At 41.8% G+C, this 20272-nt stretch overlaps 1 protein-coding gene across 3 annotated transcripts in view; it reads right to left on the reverse strand.

Moving 5' to 3' along the window:
• Positions 1-17832: 17832 nt before the first annotated feature.
• Positions 17833-20272, reverse strand: part of TUSC3 (tumor suppressor candidate 3) — a 260616-nt gene continuing 258176 nt past the window's right edge. For all 3 annotated transcript variants that reach the window (XM_075930369.1, XM_075930374.1, XM_075930375.1), the window contains one exon: positions 17833-18432. In XM_075930369.1, the coding sequence (XP_075786484.1) occupies positions 18417-18432 (16 nt within the window). In that variant the 3' untranslated portion in view covers positions 17833-18416. The remainder of the gene's footprint in view (positions 18433-20272) is intronic.

A 20272-nucleotide genomic window follows, 5' to 3' on the forward strand; every position in this document is an offset into this window, starting at 1 on the left:
TACAGTTCAGGTACTGTTATGCTCCTTGTAGAGGGCAACTACAGGTGTCTAAGTCCTATCAATGGAACTTATGGAGTTTGGAAAGCCCATTCTCTGAAAACCATCCATTATTTCAGGAACATTTGTAATGCCTACAACCTTAGGTTCATCGTAGTCCTGATCACCTCACAGCCTCCTCCACAGAAACCTCAACAGCTGATTTCTCAACACCAAACAGGTTAGCCACGGACCTAAAGCAGTCTCATATAGCCAGCTTCCCAATGACTAGAGTGACCTGATCCTGGACGGGCATGACTGCCCTCTGTGAGTGTTGTAGCATCTGAGGTAGGGGCAAGTTGATCACAACCATCTAGGAATGTCTTCCTCTTCATGCAAAAGTTCTGTTGATCATCACAGGTCTGCATGAGATTGTGATCCCACCAGCCTGTGCTTGTATCCTACTAGAGAAGTAATAGTCTACATGTAGACTATTACATGCAGCTAAGCCAACAGCAAGCATGAGCAGCATCAACTAGGTTGCAAACCTGTCAGTATCCTCCTCTGAAAGTTGTCTTCAATAGTTAAAAACTACCACAAAAAATGTTCACCGGCATCTTGCAGATCCCTGCTTGGGTTGTAAAATAGAACTAAGAGGATGAGTTAGAGAAGCTCTCCCTCCAAGGTGGAACCCATGTAGCCTCTAGCTTCAGGGAACATGCATGGGAATGTCTAAACTACATTCCTCTTTCAAAAGAGGAATGTAAATGAAGCAAATCAAAAGTGAAAATGAAGCGCGGATTTCAATATCGCATGCTTCATTTGCATATTCACGTCCAAGCGCATTTTCGAAAAAGGATTTTTTGAAAGTGAAAGTGCAGTCTAGACTGGGTTCTTTTGAAAAAACAAACAAAACCCTCAGCTGACCTTAACTGTAGCAGTGTGGCAAGAGGAGAACCATGGTGTAGTCTTAGATTTCAACCATTTCTGGCACCCATAAGAATTTCCCTTTGGGAACAAGAGATAATATTATTGCAAAATGATGCTGAAACAGCATTGTGGTGGCATATGCCCACCCTGTCACTGGAATAGGGCTATTCCAGGTTGTGGTCACCACTTGACTGGTCGCCGGACCGATGGACGTCTCACTAGTCCATATATTTCTTGTAACATACACAACTATAAGTCCATGAGTAATCCTACTCACTGGGCAAAATAGCCTAGTGGCTGAAGTCAGTAAGCCTTCTGGGCAGTATGGCCTAGCCAGAGTCACTGAGCACCCTTGCATCAGGGTAGTAGGGCCTAATAACAAGAGACTATGAGTGCTCGTGTGCCAGGGTAGTAGGGCCTAGTAGCCAGAGTCCAAATGACTGGGGTTAGCCCCTGGTAGGGGGATCCAGACCCACCCTGCTCCACTGGGTCCTGACCCAGGGTCTATGAGCGGTGGGGCTGCCTACTGCTTCCTCTCAGCAGGGAATCCAGCTGAAATACGCCGAGAATATCTGGGTTGGAGATGTGGCTCCTGCACCTGAGTCATTTCCTACCAGTTCTGCTGGGGCATCGTCCCACGTAGTGGCTGGGTCTCCTGGCAGTGGTTTCTCCCTGGGTCTGTGTAGGGCTGAGTGGTGGCAGCCTTCTGGCACTTTAGCTCCCTCTGTTTGGGACTTGGACTGTAGCAGCACTGGAGCTCTGTCTAAAGAAACTTCCTCTTCGCTGGTCAGCACAGACTGAGCTGTTCTCTGGCTTTTTATATTGCTCCAGCATTTGAAGCATGCCCAGTCGGGTCAAAGGGATGGGACTTCCTCTGCCCATAGGGTTTTCACCCTCCCTGTTCTAGTGCAGGATATGCCCACCCTGTCACAAGCATCTTCGAAACAAAATATGAATTCTTCATTCCCCAAGGTGCAAAGCCTTTAGGAAAATAGATTAAGAGTTGAAGGCCCAGACAGATTGTTCTTTATCTAATCTTAACCTCTCTGTCCCTAGCTCTTAGGGTACGTCTAGACTACATGCCTCTGTCGCCAGAGGCATGTAGATTAGGCTACCAGACATAGTAAAATGAAGCGGCGATTTAAATAATCGCCGCTTCATTTAAATTTACATGGCTGCCGCGCTGAGCTGACAAACAGCTGATCAGCTGTTTGGCGGCTCAGCGCGATAGTCTGGACGCGTGGGTGTTGACATGAAAGGTATTTGTTGACCACCCAGGTATGCCTCATCCCAGGAGGCATACCTGGGTGGTCGACAAATACCTTTCATGTCGACACCCGCGCATCCAGACTATCGCGCTGAGCCAACAAACAGCTGATAAGCTGTTTGTCAGCTCAGCGCGGCAGCCATGTAAATTTAAATGAAGCGGCGATTATTTAAATCACCGCTTCATTTTACTATGTCTGGTAGCCTAATCTACATGCCTCTGGCGACAGAGGCATGTAGTCTAGACGTACCCTAAGAGGTCTAGCTTATTCACATCACTGTGTGGGAGCAGCCTGTTTGTCCCATTCACAGCATGCACTATCAGTCAATTTTTTGGGGGGGGAGAGGGGCAACTTTCATTTGCTCATAGTACACTCAAACCCTCCTCCTTCCCTTCCCAATGTCAGCCTATTTTAGGCTAAGGATTCCCTTTAATGCTAGACTCAGTGTTGGGAAGGCTAAGCTATTCTTGGCTGGATGGTGCCAGATAGGAGCTATTTCCCAATAAACTGTTATTGTTACCTTATCTGCCACCTTATCTGTGTAATTGTTGTATTACTCCCTTAATAGCATTCTTTAACTCCTGGAAGTGAGGTAGGTTAATGTGCAGCAGACAATCTAAAGGGCTCGTGATAGATTCTTTTAGTAAATATCGGCATTATGGCCCGTGTCTTAAAAAACGAAAGCTTTACTTTTACCTATATTAATTCCTAAATAAGCAACCTGATTTTCAGAAGACCTAAGTGCTCAGCAATTTCTATTGTAATAATGAGTGACATATTGAGCTAGTAATTCTCATATAAATATCATGTGAAGTGGAACGATGTTATAAGGGGGAACTTTATTAGAACTAATCACTTTCAGGGCTTTCACAAATAGAGAGTCCAAATGGCTGGCATTCATCCTAGAAGGGGTGCTACAGGGCAACAATAAAGGGAAAATATTCTTACTCTTCCCACAAATAAGCAAGCATCTCCAACTGTGGAGGCAATTGAACTCTAAGGTGATTAACATCAACTCTATTCATCATTCCAAGAAGGATTTGACAGGGATGCAATTTTCTTTTGAGCTTGTTGCATTCCGTTTTGTGTTGCACTAAAACAGAGCTTTCACTTCACAAGTAGTGGCATGCTGCACAACCAAGCTTTAAAATTTCATGAATGTCTCCTTTACAAGTGATTCTGGCAGTGTCACAGACACATTAGTAATTTCAATTATGTCAATCAAGAAAAGTAAATATAAAAGTCAGGTCTTCCATTTTTATACTGAAATTGCCAACTTCAAAAAAATACTATCCACATGTTTTGAATTTCAGGTCCTGCCATATTTTACTTTAAAAAAAATAACACAAATAAAAAACCACCAATAATCCAATTTTTATATGTATTTTCAGAGTTCAAAACATGGTTCAATTTTAAGATAGACAATATTCTTTCACTTAGATACTTCCATAATTTTAAAAACACACAACATAGTTGTCATTGCCCAAATGTGAAGTTACTACAATGATTGTTCTTTACATACCACATATTACTAAAGGCATTAAAGTAATTAACCTGAAAATGCAAGCCACACGCTTGTAATAATTTGCAGACTTAATTTCCAAGCAAATACCTTAGCAACACTTCAAGGATCAGCATCTTGAATGAATTACTTTGCAAATTAACAGGGGAAAGCATCTGTCTTTTCATAAAGATAATTTAATTATTTTTTTTCAGAAAACATCACTATATTTGATATTTTCAGTTCAAATTATAGAATAGTTACATTTAAATTGAAAAATATCAAATATACTGATATTTTATGGAAAAATAATAAATTAACACCATCTCTTTATGAAAAGACAGATGCTTTTCAATATTAATTTGCAAATCTATGTCATGGGCTATATGGCAGATTCTTTGTAACTTGAAGCCTTTAAATCATGATATATATAATACCTTAGCAGCACTTCTAGGATCAGAGTCCTGAATGAATCTGAGAATATGTCACTTGTATATATTTCCATAGCACTTGAACCTCATTTGTCTGAGCCAGGCCAGATTGTATTCTGTTGTTATTTTCAGAGTGCTGTTGGGACTTTACAGTAGTTGAACAGGAAGTGAAACAGGAACCATATCTCGAACTGAGGAGAATAAATAAAAACTGATATTTTGAAGGCCAAGAAGTAGCCTTTTTTTCTTTTTTTTTTAACTATTTTTACTTTTCCAGAAGGTCAAACTTCCATGAACTCAGAACAAGTCTTGTCTATGCCATACCACTCTAGAATAGGACTCTGGATTTAACTGTGTTTTTGCTATAACATACTTGTATCATGAACTACATGATAGAGTCTTTGTAACTTGAAGTCGTTAAATCATGACTTCAGTAACTGAGCCAGAGGATATGGATTTTATAGCTGTGGCTGGGGGAGGAGCCATGCATACTGTGTAATGTGCAGATGGTCAGACTTGATGATCATTTAGCTTTAAAGTCTATGGTGAGAAAAAAAGTATTGGTTATGTACCCACAGCTCTTCAGAACTTGACTGAGTAAATTACTAAAGAAACCATTACTCTCTAGTTGTCAGACCAAACACTTCACATCTGAAAGGATCCATTTAAGATGTCACCACTGCTATAATAAGCCAAGATTATTTATTACAGTTCACCACATTTGATAGAATTGTACTCCCACATCTGTAGGAGGTTATATGTCAAATCTAAAAAACAAGTTAATTCATTTTCTTCTCCCCACAAATTCTCAAACTTAGATCATGCCCACACAAAAGTTAATTATTGTCCCTTCCTCAGACAGTAATCAGATTTGCTTCATTTTTCAATTAGCATTATGTTGAAGACAAGCAGAATTATTAATAATACAAAACATTGTACATGAATTTTAAAAAGAAAGTGATGAATGCTAAAAGAAAATGATGAATGCTAAAAGTAAGGAAGAAAATAAAGATGAAACGGTATCGGCTATGAGAGTTTCAGGATGCATTGTTTCTGTATCCAGTTATATCCATTATATAGGATTAGATCAGAGTAAATGCAATACTCTGGCAACATATTAAAAAATGATACACAACAAACAGAAATACTATTTAATGGTTGATCAAATCAGGGAAAGGATCATAGGAACTAGTCTACAGATTTCCAATGTGTTGCTATAAATTCTTTTGCAAAGGAGGCATACATTGTTATGGATATGAGTTAAAAATTTTTCTGCCTTAGGTACTGCAAATAAATAGGAAGAAAGAACTTAGGAAATATTAATATGTTATATGTACATTGTGCCTTTCATCCCAAACCTGCAGTAAAGCAGGTATTATCTTCATTTTATAGACAAGTCAAAGTCACATGGCAATCAGTAATGGGACTCGAAATTGAACACAGGTTCATTCAAACCCACATGGAACTTTTTGCTCTCCGTGATCTCTGACAGAAGCATGGAGCGCATAGAACTCTACATTACAGTACTCTCATGAATGTTACAAAAAAGCATGAATGGGAGACATGATTCTTTCTTCAAGGACAGTTTGTTGAAGCACAGTGAAAACTAATTCAAGGTTGTTGGTGGCATTCATGGAACAGCTGTAAATATTGGAACATCACTTCTGGGTCATCACTAACTGCCAGGACTGAATCATAATGCAGTTTTGGGGTGATGAGCAATGGCTGAAGAACTTTAGGATGTAAAAGGCAACATTGCTAGGTCTGTGTGCCTAGCTCAATGTAGCTCTCCAGTCCAGAATGAGATCTGCATTGGCAGAGGAAAATCAAGTGCTGATAGCATCGTGAAAGCTTGCAACACCAGCTTGCTACCAATCAATAGCATTCTTCATGACATAGCTAGCTTTTTACAGTATGGTGTAGGTGCTGATAAATTCTTTGATGGCTACTGAGTCTGATGAGCAAGTGACAGTCCCATCTACAGGTCCGGGGTGTGAATGCGCGCGCGCACACACACACACACAGAAAGTAACAACACTGTCACTTTGGGTATGTCTAGACTGCATCCCTCTGTTAATAGAGGGATGCAAATTAGGCAGGTCGACATTGCAAATGAAGCAGGGATTTAAATATCCCGCACTTAATTTGCATAAAAATGGCCACTGTTTTTGCCAATTCAGCACTCTGTCGGCAAAAAGTGGCAGTCTAGAGGGGAATCTGTCAAGAAAAAAAGCCTATTTCGACAGATCCTGTAAACCTCCTTGCAGGACGCATAAGGGATCTGTTGAAAAAGGCTTTCTTGACAGATTCCCCCTCTAGTCTGCCGCTTTTTGCCAACAGAGTGCTGAGTTGGCAAAAAATGGTGGCCATTTTTATGCAAATTAAGCGCAGGATACTTAAATCCCCGCTTCATTTGCAATGTTGTCCTGCCTAATTTGCATCCCTCTGCTGACAGAGGGATGCAGTCTAGACATAGCCTTAGAGAGCAGTTTTTTCCTCCTCTGATGAACATCATCACAAAGCTTCATCTACACACTGACTCCACCAATCAGTGCAGCCTTTTGCACTCCTTTTCCCATCATCCACAGAGATTCTAAAAGATACAAAGTTATATTTACAAGCATCCATAAATCTGTACAGCAAGATCTTTCTTTCTAGACTCTTCATGAACTTCAGATACAGCACACTCTTTGATTCAGCAGTCACTTGACATATCCAAGCTACCTGGGGTTTTTCTAACATTCCCACGAATGGCATGCCAGCACAATTTAACACTTCAACAGGTTTTTCTCTGTCATGCCATCTTATTCAAGTAATTGTATAGAAGCATCTGATTTGAAAGCTCTTTAGTCTTTTCATATATTTTGCATATGTCATCCACGTTTCTGAGCCATATAGGAGAATGACAAAAAACCCACAAGCCTCATAAAGGAATTTCACTTTACTTGACAATGTCATTGTTCCAGGTTCTGACTTGCAAAAGGGACATCCCTATGTACATAAATTTCAGTGCATGCCTCTTGTCCTCACACTCCCTCCCCGGCTTACTTGTATAGCAGAATGAAAAATCAGAAGCCTACTCCTGTTTGTTCTGTATGAGTAAAATAGTCAATAGATACTTGTGTCTTCTTAACTTGGGGAGTGGGTGAGGAATAATCTTTAAACCTATACATTTTAAGGGAAATGTTACACATACACTTAACCATGCTTTCTTCCCCTTTATCAGGCTTGTTCATACTCCACTGCTGCAACTGGCTAAACTATGGCAGAGCCTTGAAGTCCTGGCTCATGACATAGCTGGATCGCCCTTCTCATGTCCCCTTCTCTTCATGGCAGAATTCTGTCTCAGGCTTCTTCAGGGTATGCAGTGTGGTCTGCAGGGTGCTAGTGGAGTCTCCAGCAAGCATAGCAGGTGCGTGACTCAGCATCAGATCAATTGTTGGCCTGTCTGGCTTTATGATATACCTACCTGCTTCAGTTCCCTCACATTCATGTAACAGTGCTGCTGAGGCTGCCTACATTCTTACCTGATGACATTGTCAATCTTTTCTAAGATGTCCACATTTCAGTGATGGATCTGTAGTGTGCCTGCACAATCTCTTCTCCCCACAGGCCCAGGAGACCCACTACTGCCTATCTACTCCAGACAGAAGCAAGTGTAGTGCATTGAGCTGGCATGACTGACTGAGCAATTGCACACAAGGGAGAGAACTACACATGCTCAACAAGGTGAACAATGAGAAAAAAACATTAATGAGGGGCTTGGGTTCCAGTTTCTGTGATCCCTGGGTGGTGGAGTTCACCACACTAGCCAGAGAAGGTACTATCACGGTGAATGAGCATTGTGGGACAGCTGCTGGAAGACGATTGGTGTTGATCCAAGTCACACAAGTGTCTGAACTCACACTGCTTTAATTTTACCAGATCAATCATGGCTCACCATTGTTTAGGGAGGTGGTTTTACTTAGTCACTGTAATGGGTCCCTTTGCATGGAGACACATGCACAAAATGGCCAGTGTAGCACTTATATCAACATAACTTTGTAGGCCAGGCCTTGGAATATTCCTAGACTCCCTGTCACTCATTTACCCTCCTCTGTGAAGCAGACCTGTGAGACCCAACACTTCCAACAGCACATAAGCAGGGGTGAACTAGAGAAACGAGTAAGGATTGCAACACAGCTACAGGAAGGAAGGCTGTGAAGCCCTGTCCCAAAAGTAAAGAAATTTGATCCCAGGAATGAGGGCTACTAGCATAGGGAGAAGCCCTGGGAAGGAGAAACAAGACAGGTTGTAGTTATGGAGGACAGAACAGCCCCATTAGTAAACAGGGACCAAGAACCCTACCAGAAGTTTCAGTGATGTCCTGCTATTAATGGAATGAAGAAAGGATTGACTGGCACACTGGGGGACTGGAAGTTGAGTCTGTGAAGAGAAAGGCCAAAAGCTTTTATGTGCCTCACATAGGTCCAGGATGGAAAATTAGTGTTTTATTTGGACCCTGCATACTCTCAAAGCAGTGGTCTTTTGTGAATTCACCAAAGGGCCCAATTACATCAACAACTGAACTGTACTGAAGGATGAGAATAATTGGGAGGAAAAAACAGGAGTGCATGTGTATTTATATATGTAGGTGTGAAAATATACAGGGAGGGAAATATGAGTCTAGCCAGAGCTAACTCAATAATATATTCTTAACTTTGTCCCCAATAGATCTTTCAAGACTATCAACTCAAAGAAAAACAACCTTAACAATCTCTATAAATTTACCCACTCCAAAGCACCTCACCTGTATGCTTCTGGCATTCTTGACTGAATCATAAATAACAGTGACCATGTCTTCTTGCCTTTCATCCCCTGCCTCTGAAATTTTTGCCAGCATGTGTCACTGATGTGTAATAAATCACCCTGAATGCTTCCGTTCTCTTACTGTATGCTTTAAGAAGAATCACATTATGGAGAAGATAATGTGTCAATTGCTGCAGTCACTAATAAGGGACCAAATCCAATAAACTCATTATGCCTTTTATAATGAAATATTGTTAGCAGAGGGTGCTATTCTGCATCCAAAAAAGGGGGTAGCAGACAACACTCTGAGGTTATGTGGTTATTTAACTACAAGCATCACAGTGATGAAGACAATGCAAGAAGCTTTTCTTCATCAGCTATCTCTGATGTTAAAGAGACCCTCCATTAGTTCTGGCAATTGCGAACCTATTCGCTGACAGGACTAAAAATGTTTTACTTCTTCCATTGAGTGAAAATGTGATTCAGATTCCTTCCTGAAAATAGATATTAACAATATACTTTTCAGAGTTAGAGAGCGTTAGCACACTGGCTGGTACTGTAACTGCCAACTATAAACCTTTCCTGTGACTATTATGCAGTTCAGGATATGATTCTTTTGCGACAAATGCTACAGGAAAGGGAACACAAATATTTATAGATTACAGAGAGTGTAGATTACAACCCAGCTTGAGTTTTAGCTATTCCATTCAGCTAGTCAGGCTTTTGCCAGAAGCAGTCTCTGGGAATGACTTACCTGGAGGCTTTTTTTCCCTTTCTAGAGCAAGATCCCTAAAACAAATTCTAGCTATTAAAGATTTTCAGATTGTGAACTTCTGAGAAACTTCTTTATTGTACATTTTCAAATCTATATTTAAATGAAGGGGAGAATGCAAAAGCAGTGTGCATTAGAGAAATGTTCCCTATGTATTTCCAGTACACCTTGAGGAAAGAAAATATTTAGTAATTATTAAGATTACTAACCAATAAAAAAACCTTTCAAGATTTATTTTTATTCTGTTTTATACAACACGTATGCACTTGCACATATAAAGTTTATTTTACACACACACACACACACACACACACACACACACACACGCTACAGACTAAGTAGAAGAGAAACTGCAGCAAAATCATTTAAAATATCAAAACTATTTTAATAAATTTGCAGCAATGCACAAAGAAAGGACAGCATTTATTTGGGGAGAAAAAGACTGTAATGGCTAAATTTCCCTTTGAAATATTAACTACTAATTTTGAATTGGGCAAGTGGCCAGTCAGGGATAAAGTGAGTAAATGGACTTAATTTTCAGCATAGATAGCCCCAAACAAAAACCGCTCTTTGAAGGTTTGTTTACCTGTAGAGAGTGGTTTTCATTTATCTTATAATGATCGAGAAATGCAAAGGACTGAGAATTAATTAACTTTATTCCTGAGGATAATAATTTGTCATATCTAATACTTCCCAGGGTACCCACCATTGCATCTCAGCTCATATAGATCTCCCTCCACCCCAATTCATCTCCCCAAAAATGGGAAGGTAAAAAATTAGCTTCATGCAGTTCTTCTCTGTAGATGTCAGTTGTAATAAATCACCATGCTATGGGCTGTGATCTGAGGGTGATACTGGCAGGAACTCCCAGAGCTTACAATTTTAATTTTGTTGGCAGAGCCTGCAGCTACCCCCGCTAAAGCATCATTGCAGCCCCTACTGCTTCCAACTACCAGTTCCTTTGCTATAAGAGAAAATTTTTAACTTCTAAGGTAGAAAATACGTTGCTAAAAAGAACCCTGAACCTCAGCCCTTAGTGAGCTGGGTGGGTGTGACGGAGCACAAATGCCCCACCACTGGTAAGGCTCCACAGCAAGAAGTCGTGGCTACCTAACCCCTCCCCTATGCCCGTGTGGCATATGCTCACGCCAGACTCCAGGTGGTTTAAATGCTGGTGGTGCGGCAGACAGAGGGGGCAGAAGTCCACCCAGGCTGGAGCCCGGGAGCAGTGCGGGTGCTTGGGTGAATGCTTCCCCACTGCGAGGTGGAGAGCTGGGCGAGAGAGCTGGGAGGGAGAGCAGCCATCACAACCGGGGGAAGAGCAGCCAGTGGTAGCCGACCAGTCCAGCGACTCTTTGCAAAGAGCAGTGGTCGATGTCCCTAAGAACGACATCCGTGACCCGAGTGCACCGGGGTGAGTTCTGGCTCAGTAGGCAGAGGCCCAGGGTGGGCATTTGCCCGAGTGGTTGGAGGGTTATGGCAAGGAACCACCCCCCCAGCCTTAAAGGTCTGACATCTAGACCCATACAGTCCTGGTCTGGGACCCGAAGGTGAGGGCAGGCCCGGGTCCCCCTACTCCACCCTAAGTAAGCATTGGGCAGAGCCCAACCTGAACTGAACCGAACCTCGTGGTTCTTAGCAGCGATAAACTTACTGACAACCCAGTCACTCCGGAGGACGTTGGATTGGAAAGGGGAGCTCTCGAGGGACACTCAGGGTGAACTCTAATCCCCGGAGGTTATAGATGGCACGAGGGGTGTGAAGCCTGAAGGGTCAAGACTGAATTAGATACACTCTGGGCAGAGGAACGTCAGGCAAGAAGCATTGGCTTCTCTCGTCCCATGGATGTCCCTCCCACGGGCTAGAGCAAGAGGGTGGCGCAGCCCAGAAAGTCCCTCTGCTCTCTCCCCCTTCCATGGGGGGTAGGTAAAAGGGGTCATGGTGGGCTGCCTCCAGACAGTGGGCAAGAGGGATTGTCTATTAAACTTTCATCCTTAACGATGAAGAGTTACAGACAAGTCAGTTTCTTTTCTCTAATGGGGCTAGTTTTGGAAGATCATCATTTATGGATATTCAAAAACCATAAGAATGTTTTTATAAAAAATGGCAGGGGAAAACCACTGCAAAAGCCGTAGACACACTACAAGATAGAAACATGGTTTATTTTTTCATTTTTTGTAATGACAAAGGCTCCAATTCTATAGCTAGCTCTGGACTGGCATTGGCAATCATCTGGAAGGTGCATGAAATACATCCAAGTCAAACCTGAATTTTTAATAGAAGACCAAGACCAAGTAACACTAGGAAAGCTTCAGAGGGGAAGCCAAGTTAGTCTGTAACTGGAAAAAACTTAAAAAACAACAAATAGACTAGTAGTACCTTAAAGACTAACAAAACTCATAAGGTTTCTTGGGTACAAATCCACTTGAAAGCTGAATTTTAAACTCAATATGATTCTCCTGCAAATTTCTCTGACAAGAATTAACTTGAAACAAATCTCTGTAGAAACCAACTTCCATGGAAATGTGTCGCATGACTGTGACAACCACAAAACCTTTCACAGGTTTAGGCACTGATGGATGTCTTTTTAATAGAATTCAGATAACTAAAATTTCAGATAGGTGCTTTTGAAAAATCTCCGAAGGGGCATGTCTACCCTCACCAGATCAATGCTCCAGAGGTTGATCGTCTATCATTCATTTTAACAATGGCAGCTGGTACTCCTCCTTCTTTGAGGAGTAAGGAAAGCTGAAGGGAGCATTTTTTCCTGTTGGCCTCCCGCTGTGTGGATGCTACCACAGCTTGACTTAAGGTGAGCCAACTTCAACTACACATAAAACCACTTTAAGGTACCAGAGCAGAATAAGGAATCTTCATATAAATGACACTCAAAGACACAGAATACAACAGTACTGCTCATATGTGTAATATTAAAGCATGCTTAGGCACGTAGTCACTGAGATTCACAAAGCCTGAGTTTGGTGCCCAGGCTCCCTATATAATAAATGGGAAGAGATAGGTGCTTCCGAATGGGATTCACAAAAGCCAGCATAGAAGGTGATGCCCCAAAATATGTTAATTGGAGATGCCAAGAGGAGGGATTATTCTAAGCCCTGTCCTTGTTCACTAACATATGTGCCTAAGTCTGGCTGAAGGAAGGTGCTTGCCTTTGTTTGGGATTCTCAGCTGCAAAACCTTCAGTGAGATTGGACACAAGAGTTCCCATGTGAATTGTGCACTTTTGCAGCTGCTCAGAAGAGAGTCAAATGCTGTCCAGTATTAGCAAAGTGCCCACAGCTAGGTTTGTGTTTCTACTGGTGGTGCACATTTGCACATCCACATACATGGATGGAAAAGATTAGCGGGAATATTGTTAGACACCTATGCTTTTTTACAAGAAGCTGGGGGAGGAAAACCTTCCTCATAACGTATAGCTCTGTGGTGCTCATCTGGGATGTGGCATATCCCTCTGCCCTTTGAACCCTCTTCCTGAGAAAGAATAACTGGGCCAGAGAAAACACTTCAAGTTGATAGTGTCACTTTTCGCCTACAGCTCACATTTCCCATGCTATAGCCTAAGGAGGACAGGCTTATTTCATGTTGGGGTACAGGGTCCATCTCTAACATCAATTTACTCTGAAAACGTAGGACCTGAATCTTCACTGCCTTACACCTTTTGGAGCAATAATTTACATTTGGCCTAAGTGTGTGTAAAACTACATTCTGACATGGAAGTCTTTTTTAATACTCTCTTTACACTATCTAAGTGGTTTTAAAGTTGCATAAACATAACTTACACCCATTTTAAGGTCCCAGAGCAGAATAAAAAATCTTGACACTCAGAGACCAAGATTTGGTGGTGATGGGGGACTTCAACTATCCAGATATATCTTGGGAAAATAACACAGCGGGGCACAGACTATCCAATAAGTTCTTAGACTGCATTGGAGACAACTTTTTATTTCAGAAGGTTGAAAAAGCTACCAGGAGGGAAGCTGTTCTAGATTTGATCCTAACAAATAGGGAGGAACTGGTTGAGAATTTGAAAGTGGAACGCAGCTTGGATGAAAGTGAATGGAATCATAGAGTTCACAAATCTAAGGAAGGGTAGAAGGAAGAACAGCAAAATAGAGACAATGGACTTCGGGAAGGCGGATTTTGGTAAGCTCAGAGAGCTGATAGGTAATGTCCCATGGGAATCAAGACTGAGAGGAAAAACAACTGAGGAGAGTTGGCAGTTTTTCAAAGGGATGTTGTTGAGGGCCCAAAAGCAAGCTATTCCGCTACGTCAGAAAGATAGAAAATATGGCAAAAGACCACCTTGGCTTAACCATGAGATCTTGCTTGATCTAAAACTAAAAAAAGGAGTCCTATAAAAAATGGAAAGTAGGACAAATTACAAAGGATGAATATAGGCAAACAACACAGGAATGCAGGGGCAAGATTAGAAAGGCAAAGGCACAAAATGAACTCAAACTAGCTACGGGAATAAAGAAGACGTTTTATGAATACATTAGAAGCAAGAGGAAGACCAAGGACAGGGTAGGCTCCCTGGTCAGTGAGGAGGGAGAAACAATAACAGGAAACTTGGAATTGGCTCAATGACTTCTTTGTTTTGGTCTTTACGGAGAAGTCTGAAGGAACACCTAACATAATGAATGCTACTGGGAAGGGGGTAAGTTTAGAAGATAAAATAAAAAAAGAACAAGTTAAAAATCACTTAGAAAAGTTAGATGCCTACAAGTCACCAGGGCCTGATGAAATGCATCCTAGAATACTCAAGGAGCTGATAGAGGAGGTATCTGAGCCTCTAGCTATCATCTTTGGGAAATCATGGGAGACAGGAGAGATTCCAGATGACTGGAAAAGGGCAAATATAGTGCCCATTTATAAAAAGGGAAATAAGAACAACCCAGGAAACTACAGACCAGTTAGTTTAACTTCTGTGCCAGGGAAGATAATGGAGCAAATAATTAAGGAAATCATCTGTAAACACTTGGAAAGTAGTAAGGTGATAGGGAACAGCAGGCATGATTTGTAAAGAACAAATCATGTCAAACCAATATGATAGCTTTTTTTGATAGGATAACGAGTCCTGTGGATAAGGGAGAAGAGGTGGATGTGGTACACCTAGACTTTAGTAAGACGTTTGATACGGTCTCGCATGATATTCTTATCAATAAACTAGGCAAATACAACTTAGCTGGGGCTACTATAAGGTGGGTGCATAACTGGCTGGATAACTGTACTCAGAGAGTAGTTATTAATGGTTCACAATCCTTCTGGAAAGGTATAAATAGTGGAGTTCCACAGGGGTCTGTTTTGGGACTGGCTCTGTTCAATATCTTCAACAATAATTTAGATATTGGCATAGAAAGTACGCTTCTTAAGTTTGCAGATGATACCAAGCTGGAAGGGGTTCCGACTGCTCTGGAGGATAGGGTCATAATTCAAAATGATCTAGACAAATTGGAGAAATGGTCTGAGGTAAACAGGATGAAGTTCAATAAATGCAAAATGCTCCACTTGGAAAGGAAATATCAGTTTAACATATACAGAATGGGAAGTGACTGTCTAGGAAGGAATACGGCAGAAAGGGATGTAGGGGTTACAGTGGACTACAAGCGGAATATGAGTCAGCAGTGTGATGCTATTGCAAAAAAAGCAAACATGATTCTGGGATACATTAACAGGTGTGTTGTGAGCAAGACATGAGAAGTCATTCTTCCACTCTACTCTGCACTGGTTAGGCCTCAGTCGGAGTATCATGTCCAGTTCTGGGCACCGCATTTCAAGAAAGATGTGGAGAAATTGGAGAGGGTCCAGAGAAGAGCAACAAGAATGATTAAAGGTCTAGAGAACATGGCCTATGAAGAGAGGCTGAAAGAATTGGGTTTGTTTAGTTTAGAAAAGAGAAGATTGAGGGGGGACATGATAGCCGTTTTCAGGTATCTAAAAGGGTGTGTCACGGGGTACGCCCCTGGCGTGGGGTGTGGCCCCTCCCTTACAGGCCCGTTGCCCACTCTATCAGGGTGAATACAACCCTAGTAGTCCCAACATAAATGTCCAGGTCGCTCTATCAGGGTAAATATGACCTTACCAGTCTCACTGTAACGTTCATACTCCTCTATCAGGGTACATATGACATTAGAGGCCTAGCCACTCCGAGAAGCCTCTCTTGGCCCGGGGTTTGATTATCCAGGGCAGGGAAAATGAGGTGCTAGGGCGACCCGGGCCCTCCCTCTCCACCGGGTCCCAGCCCAGGGCCCTTTAGGCAGGGCCTATGGCTCCTGCCCTCTTGGCGGGGAATCCGGCAGATACATGCTGAGCCAAGCTTTGAGTCCTTTGCCCTGGGCTGCTTCCTACCACACCCCGGTTCCCCTGGGGTCCATTTGCCTCCGAGTCAGTACCTGCTGGGGTTGTAGGCGCACTCCTGCCTCCCTGGGGTTGGTGGCTGCTGGCTCTGGCTCTGGGTCAGGCACAGGCGGCGACTCCGGTCTCAGCTGCTGCTGAAACACTGGCCCAGCCTGGTCTACTCTCTCATCCTGCAGTCTCCCTGGCTGCGGAGGTCCCTCTGCTTTTATATCCAGCCTCTGCTGGGAGCATGCCCAGCAGGGCTGGAGGGGCAGGGCTTTCTCCACCAGCTGGGCCTGGGCTACCCCCTGTCCGTCAGTGCGGGGCCTGTCCGCCCCGTCACAGGGTGTCATAAGGAGGAGGGAGAAAACTTGTTCATCTTTGCGTCTGAGGATAGGACAAGAAGCAACGGGCTTAAACTGCAGCAAGGGAGGTTTAGGTTGGACATTAGGAAAAAGTTCCTAACTGTCAGGGTAGTCAAACACTGGAATAAATTGCCCAGGGAGGTTGTAGAATCCCCATCTCTGGAGATATTTAAAGGTAAGTTTGATAAATATCTATCGGAGATGGTCTAGACAGTATTTGGTCCTGCCATGAGGGAAGGGGACTGGACTTGTTGACCTCTCGAGGTCCCTTCCAGTCCTAGTATTCTACGATTCTATGAGACACTGAATATAATAGTACTGCTCATGTATATAAGGATGTTGGGTAGGATTAGGACCTAAAATAGCTAAATGGCACTCATGATGGCACAAGCAGATGATCTGATCCCTTCACAGGTGCTGTTTTATTATCTCTATGGGGGGGAAGATGCACTTCCATCCTTTGTAAGTTACAGTGGTCTGTAAGCATTTTGCAAAGATGTGAATCAGATAGCAGCTATAAAGGTGACATTTGGAGCTGTCAACACTGTACTGTGCAAGAAGTCTGACAAATAAGGAGGTGAGTATACATCCTGATCACTACATCTGTCTAAGGTCCACAACATATTCCTCAAGAACAGGGATTCTCAACCTGGGGTAGGAAAGCGGAGGAGTGTGAACAGGTATCAGAGAATTGTGACCCCTTCCAACCATTCCCATATTGCTTAAAGGGAGGAGAGGCTTGATTAGATGGGAATAGAGTTTCCACACAGAAAAGTTTGATTGCTACTGCACCAGAACATAGAGTGATTGTTACTAGATGCAGCACAGTTTAATATTTCACAAAATAGTAATGGAAATCTCCAAACTCTAGGAGGAACTTTCTTCATTTTAAGACATCAGAACAGAGAGAGAGTAAGAATCTTTCCACTTTTCTACTGTCAGATAAATGTGATAGCTTTCTATGGTAAGACAATTTGGAAGACCTGCAACAACTTTTCCTCAATGTTGTTGATCTAGAAAACATTACCACCAACTAGGCCATTTCTGTCGATCAAACAAAGGAGCTTTACTTTATAGTGCTCAGGATCCACATGACTGAAGTGACCAAGGACCAGTGTCAACTCACCTTCAGGGAGGTCCTCAGACAGACAGTCTGATTTCTATTTGTTCTAGAGCCATTAAGCATCATGGATTATGGCTGCAACGTTTGGGGGGGTGTAAGGCTTTTTATTCCTATCACAATGGTGGAGGAGCATGAATATAGTGGCTATTGAGATTTACTGGTACAATTCCAATAGTTTGATCCTTCAGTGTCAATGGAATAGGTGTACAATCACTCTTTTGGTCAAAATCCTTGCTGTTCTTGGGTAATTCAATTCCTAGAGATGTGCTCCTTAGAAATTACAAAGCATCAGGGGAAAAAAGTCAACACAATTTAAAAGCTCATTCAACATTTATTTTCTTTATTGTCCGAGTGGCATTTAATAAATGATAATACACTTTATGTAACCAACGAACAGTTTTCATTTCAGCTTTGATTTCTCCAACAGCAGAGTGTTTTTTGGGAAGGTGGGGTTCTAAAGTGCATCTCAGGACAACTTTATAACACTTTACAAAAAAAGACCCCAGACATCTACTTTTGGTTCTTTAACAAACGGTCTACAAGGTGGCCATGCAAGCATAAGACACATTATAATGAACATTCTATAAATTCTGTACCACTAAACATACTATATCCATCACAGTTTTCCACATCTTCTATAAAGATATTTAACATTTACTACATAGGTTTCTATAAATTAAATGCAGCATTCTTTATGTTAGGTATAAAAACATACATTTTATTCTTTACAAGAATACAGTACCATATCATACCTCCCCCCCCCCCCCCCCAAACAATTTTAAAAAATCCCAAATCCACAGATGAACCCACACAGGAATCTTGAAAAAATGCAATATGAGTGAGCAGATAATATCAGTAATAGCTTATCTTCATAGTAAATATTAGTCTTATGCATATCCCACTTGAATTCATTTAATTAAGAAGCTGAAAAGGAAAAGACAATATGATTAAATGCTGAAAAATGCATAGGAAATGTGTCAAAATTATTTTAGAAAAATGAACAAGAACTTCAAAACTTATATTCATTAACTAATTCAATATTTGTAGGACATAATCTTTAAAAATCTCTCACATTCATTCATTAACAAAGGATGCATGAAGTAAATTATTAACATAAATAAAACCTGGATGAGTGAATAAATTTAAAAATTATCCCAGTAAAATAATTTTAAAAGGCAAAATTTACTATTAGTGCATGTCCTCTTCCATAAAGTTAGACTTCTGGTCTTAATGTTAAAAGACAAAACTGAGTACTGGAACACACATGCAGTACTGGAACAGTTGTATTTGCATGATTTGTTTATAACTATCCTTCTCCTGAGCTGAAATGCCCCAAGAATGTGCACAGCATACATGAGTTGGCAAGAGTCAGTGAGTCTGCATATTTTTAAAAACATTGATTTCTTAAAATGTATGGAAGCTCAGACTAAATTATCTTACTCTGTATTTATTACTGTTTCAAATCCAATGGAAGGAAAACTTCAAATATATGGGTCATACAGCATTTTTCAAATCACATCACGAAGAGGATATGATTCACTATCCCCATATTACAGATGGAGGAACTGAGAGTGAAAGGGAAGGGCTAAATCGACAAAAGGACTTGGGCACCTGACACATGAGGCTCCACAGTCCAACATATAGGTGCCATTCAGCTCCTCAAAACACTCACTCAGCTGCTGTCTAAAATCGCTAGGTTTCTACCTCTGGTCATATGCCAAACTCCCTAAATGCTGAAGCCACTGAGCTTACATCTTAGTCCTGGCAGAATTCATGAACTGAGTGTTCTCAGAGCATATCTAACCTGCACAAAAGGCAGCTGGGGCAGGTAGATCAGTGATAGTCACTATCTCCATTGTATCCAATAGCTCTGTGGTTAACATATTCACCTGAGATGTGGGGGATCCATGTTTGAATCACCAATGTTTTGACCAAATACTTGATCATAGGTCTTTCTCCTCTTTTCCCAACTGAGGGTATGTCTAGACTACAGAGCTTTTCTGTGATTCTGGAGGTATCCCAGAAAAGCTCTGCCACAGCCAAGGAACATGTCTGCTTTTCCGAATTTTTTTGGAAAAAAACAGACACATTTTTTCAGAGTCCCTATAAGCCTCGTTCTATGAGGAAAAAGGGATGTTCTGAAAGAGGATTTTTTTCTGAAATTTGGCCCCCGTGTAGACAGGCCAAATGTCAGAAAAGCCTCTTTTGGAAGAAAAGCAGAAAAAGATATGCAAATTATGGTTCACAATTTGCGTATCTTTTTCCGACTTTTCTTTGTTGTAAAGACATAGTCTGAGTGACTTAATCACTGTTTGGTTGGCTATAATGGGCTGGCAGACAGGGGATTAGCTCTCTCTCCATCTTGCTCTTGCTCTCATATATATTCCATGAGAAAATTCTGATTGGATTAGGTATCTACCTATCTCCAGGACGAGGTTCACATTTCTGAATCCTGAGTAGACATAGGTGCCTCTCTCTAGTCTGAAGTTAGTGGGAGAGAGTTAACCAAGGTACTTGCGATTCCTGCTTGTAGCAGGTGTCCACTGAGGACACTTCTTCCTTCTAATCTGGAATTGCAGGTGCACTAAGGTGAGGGCGTCCCCTAAGGAAAATGGGTAATACGGTGGTGTGATTAATGTCTGATATAGTGAGGAGACAATCTTCTTTCCCTCGCACCTTACTTTTTATATGAGGGAAGGACAGTGGGGTCCCAACCATGGGCTGGCAGCTAACTGCGGAGTAATGAGGGACTGATAGCAGGCTT

This window comes from Pelodiscus sinensis, chromosome 5, assembly GCF_049634645.1.
Source record: "Pelodiscus sinensis isolate JC-2024 chromosome 5, ASM4963464v1, whole genome shotgun sequence".
In the NCBI taxonomy this organism is placed as follows: Eukaryota; Metazoa; Chordata; order Testudines; family Trionychidae; genus Pelodiscus; species Pelodiscus sinensis.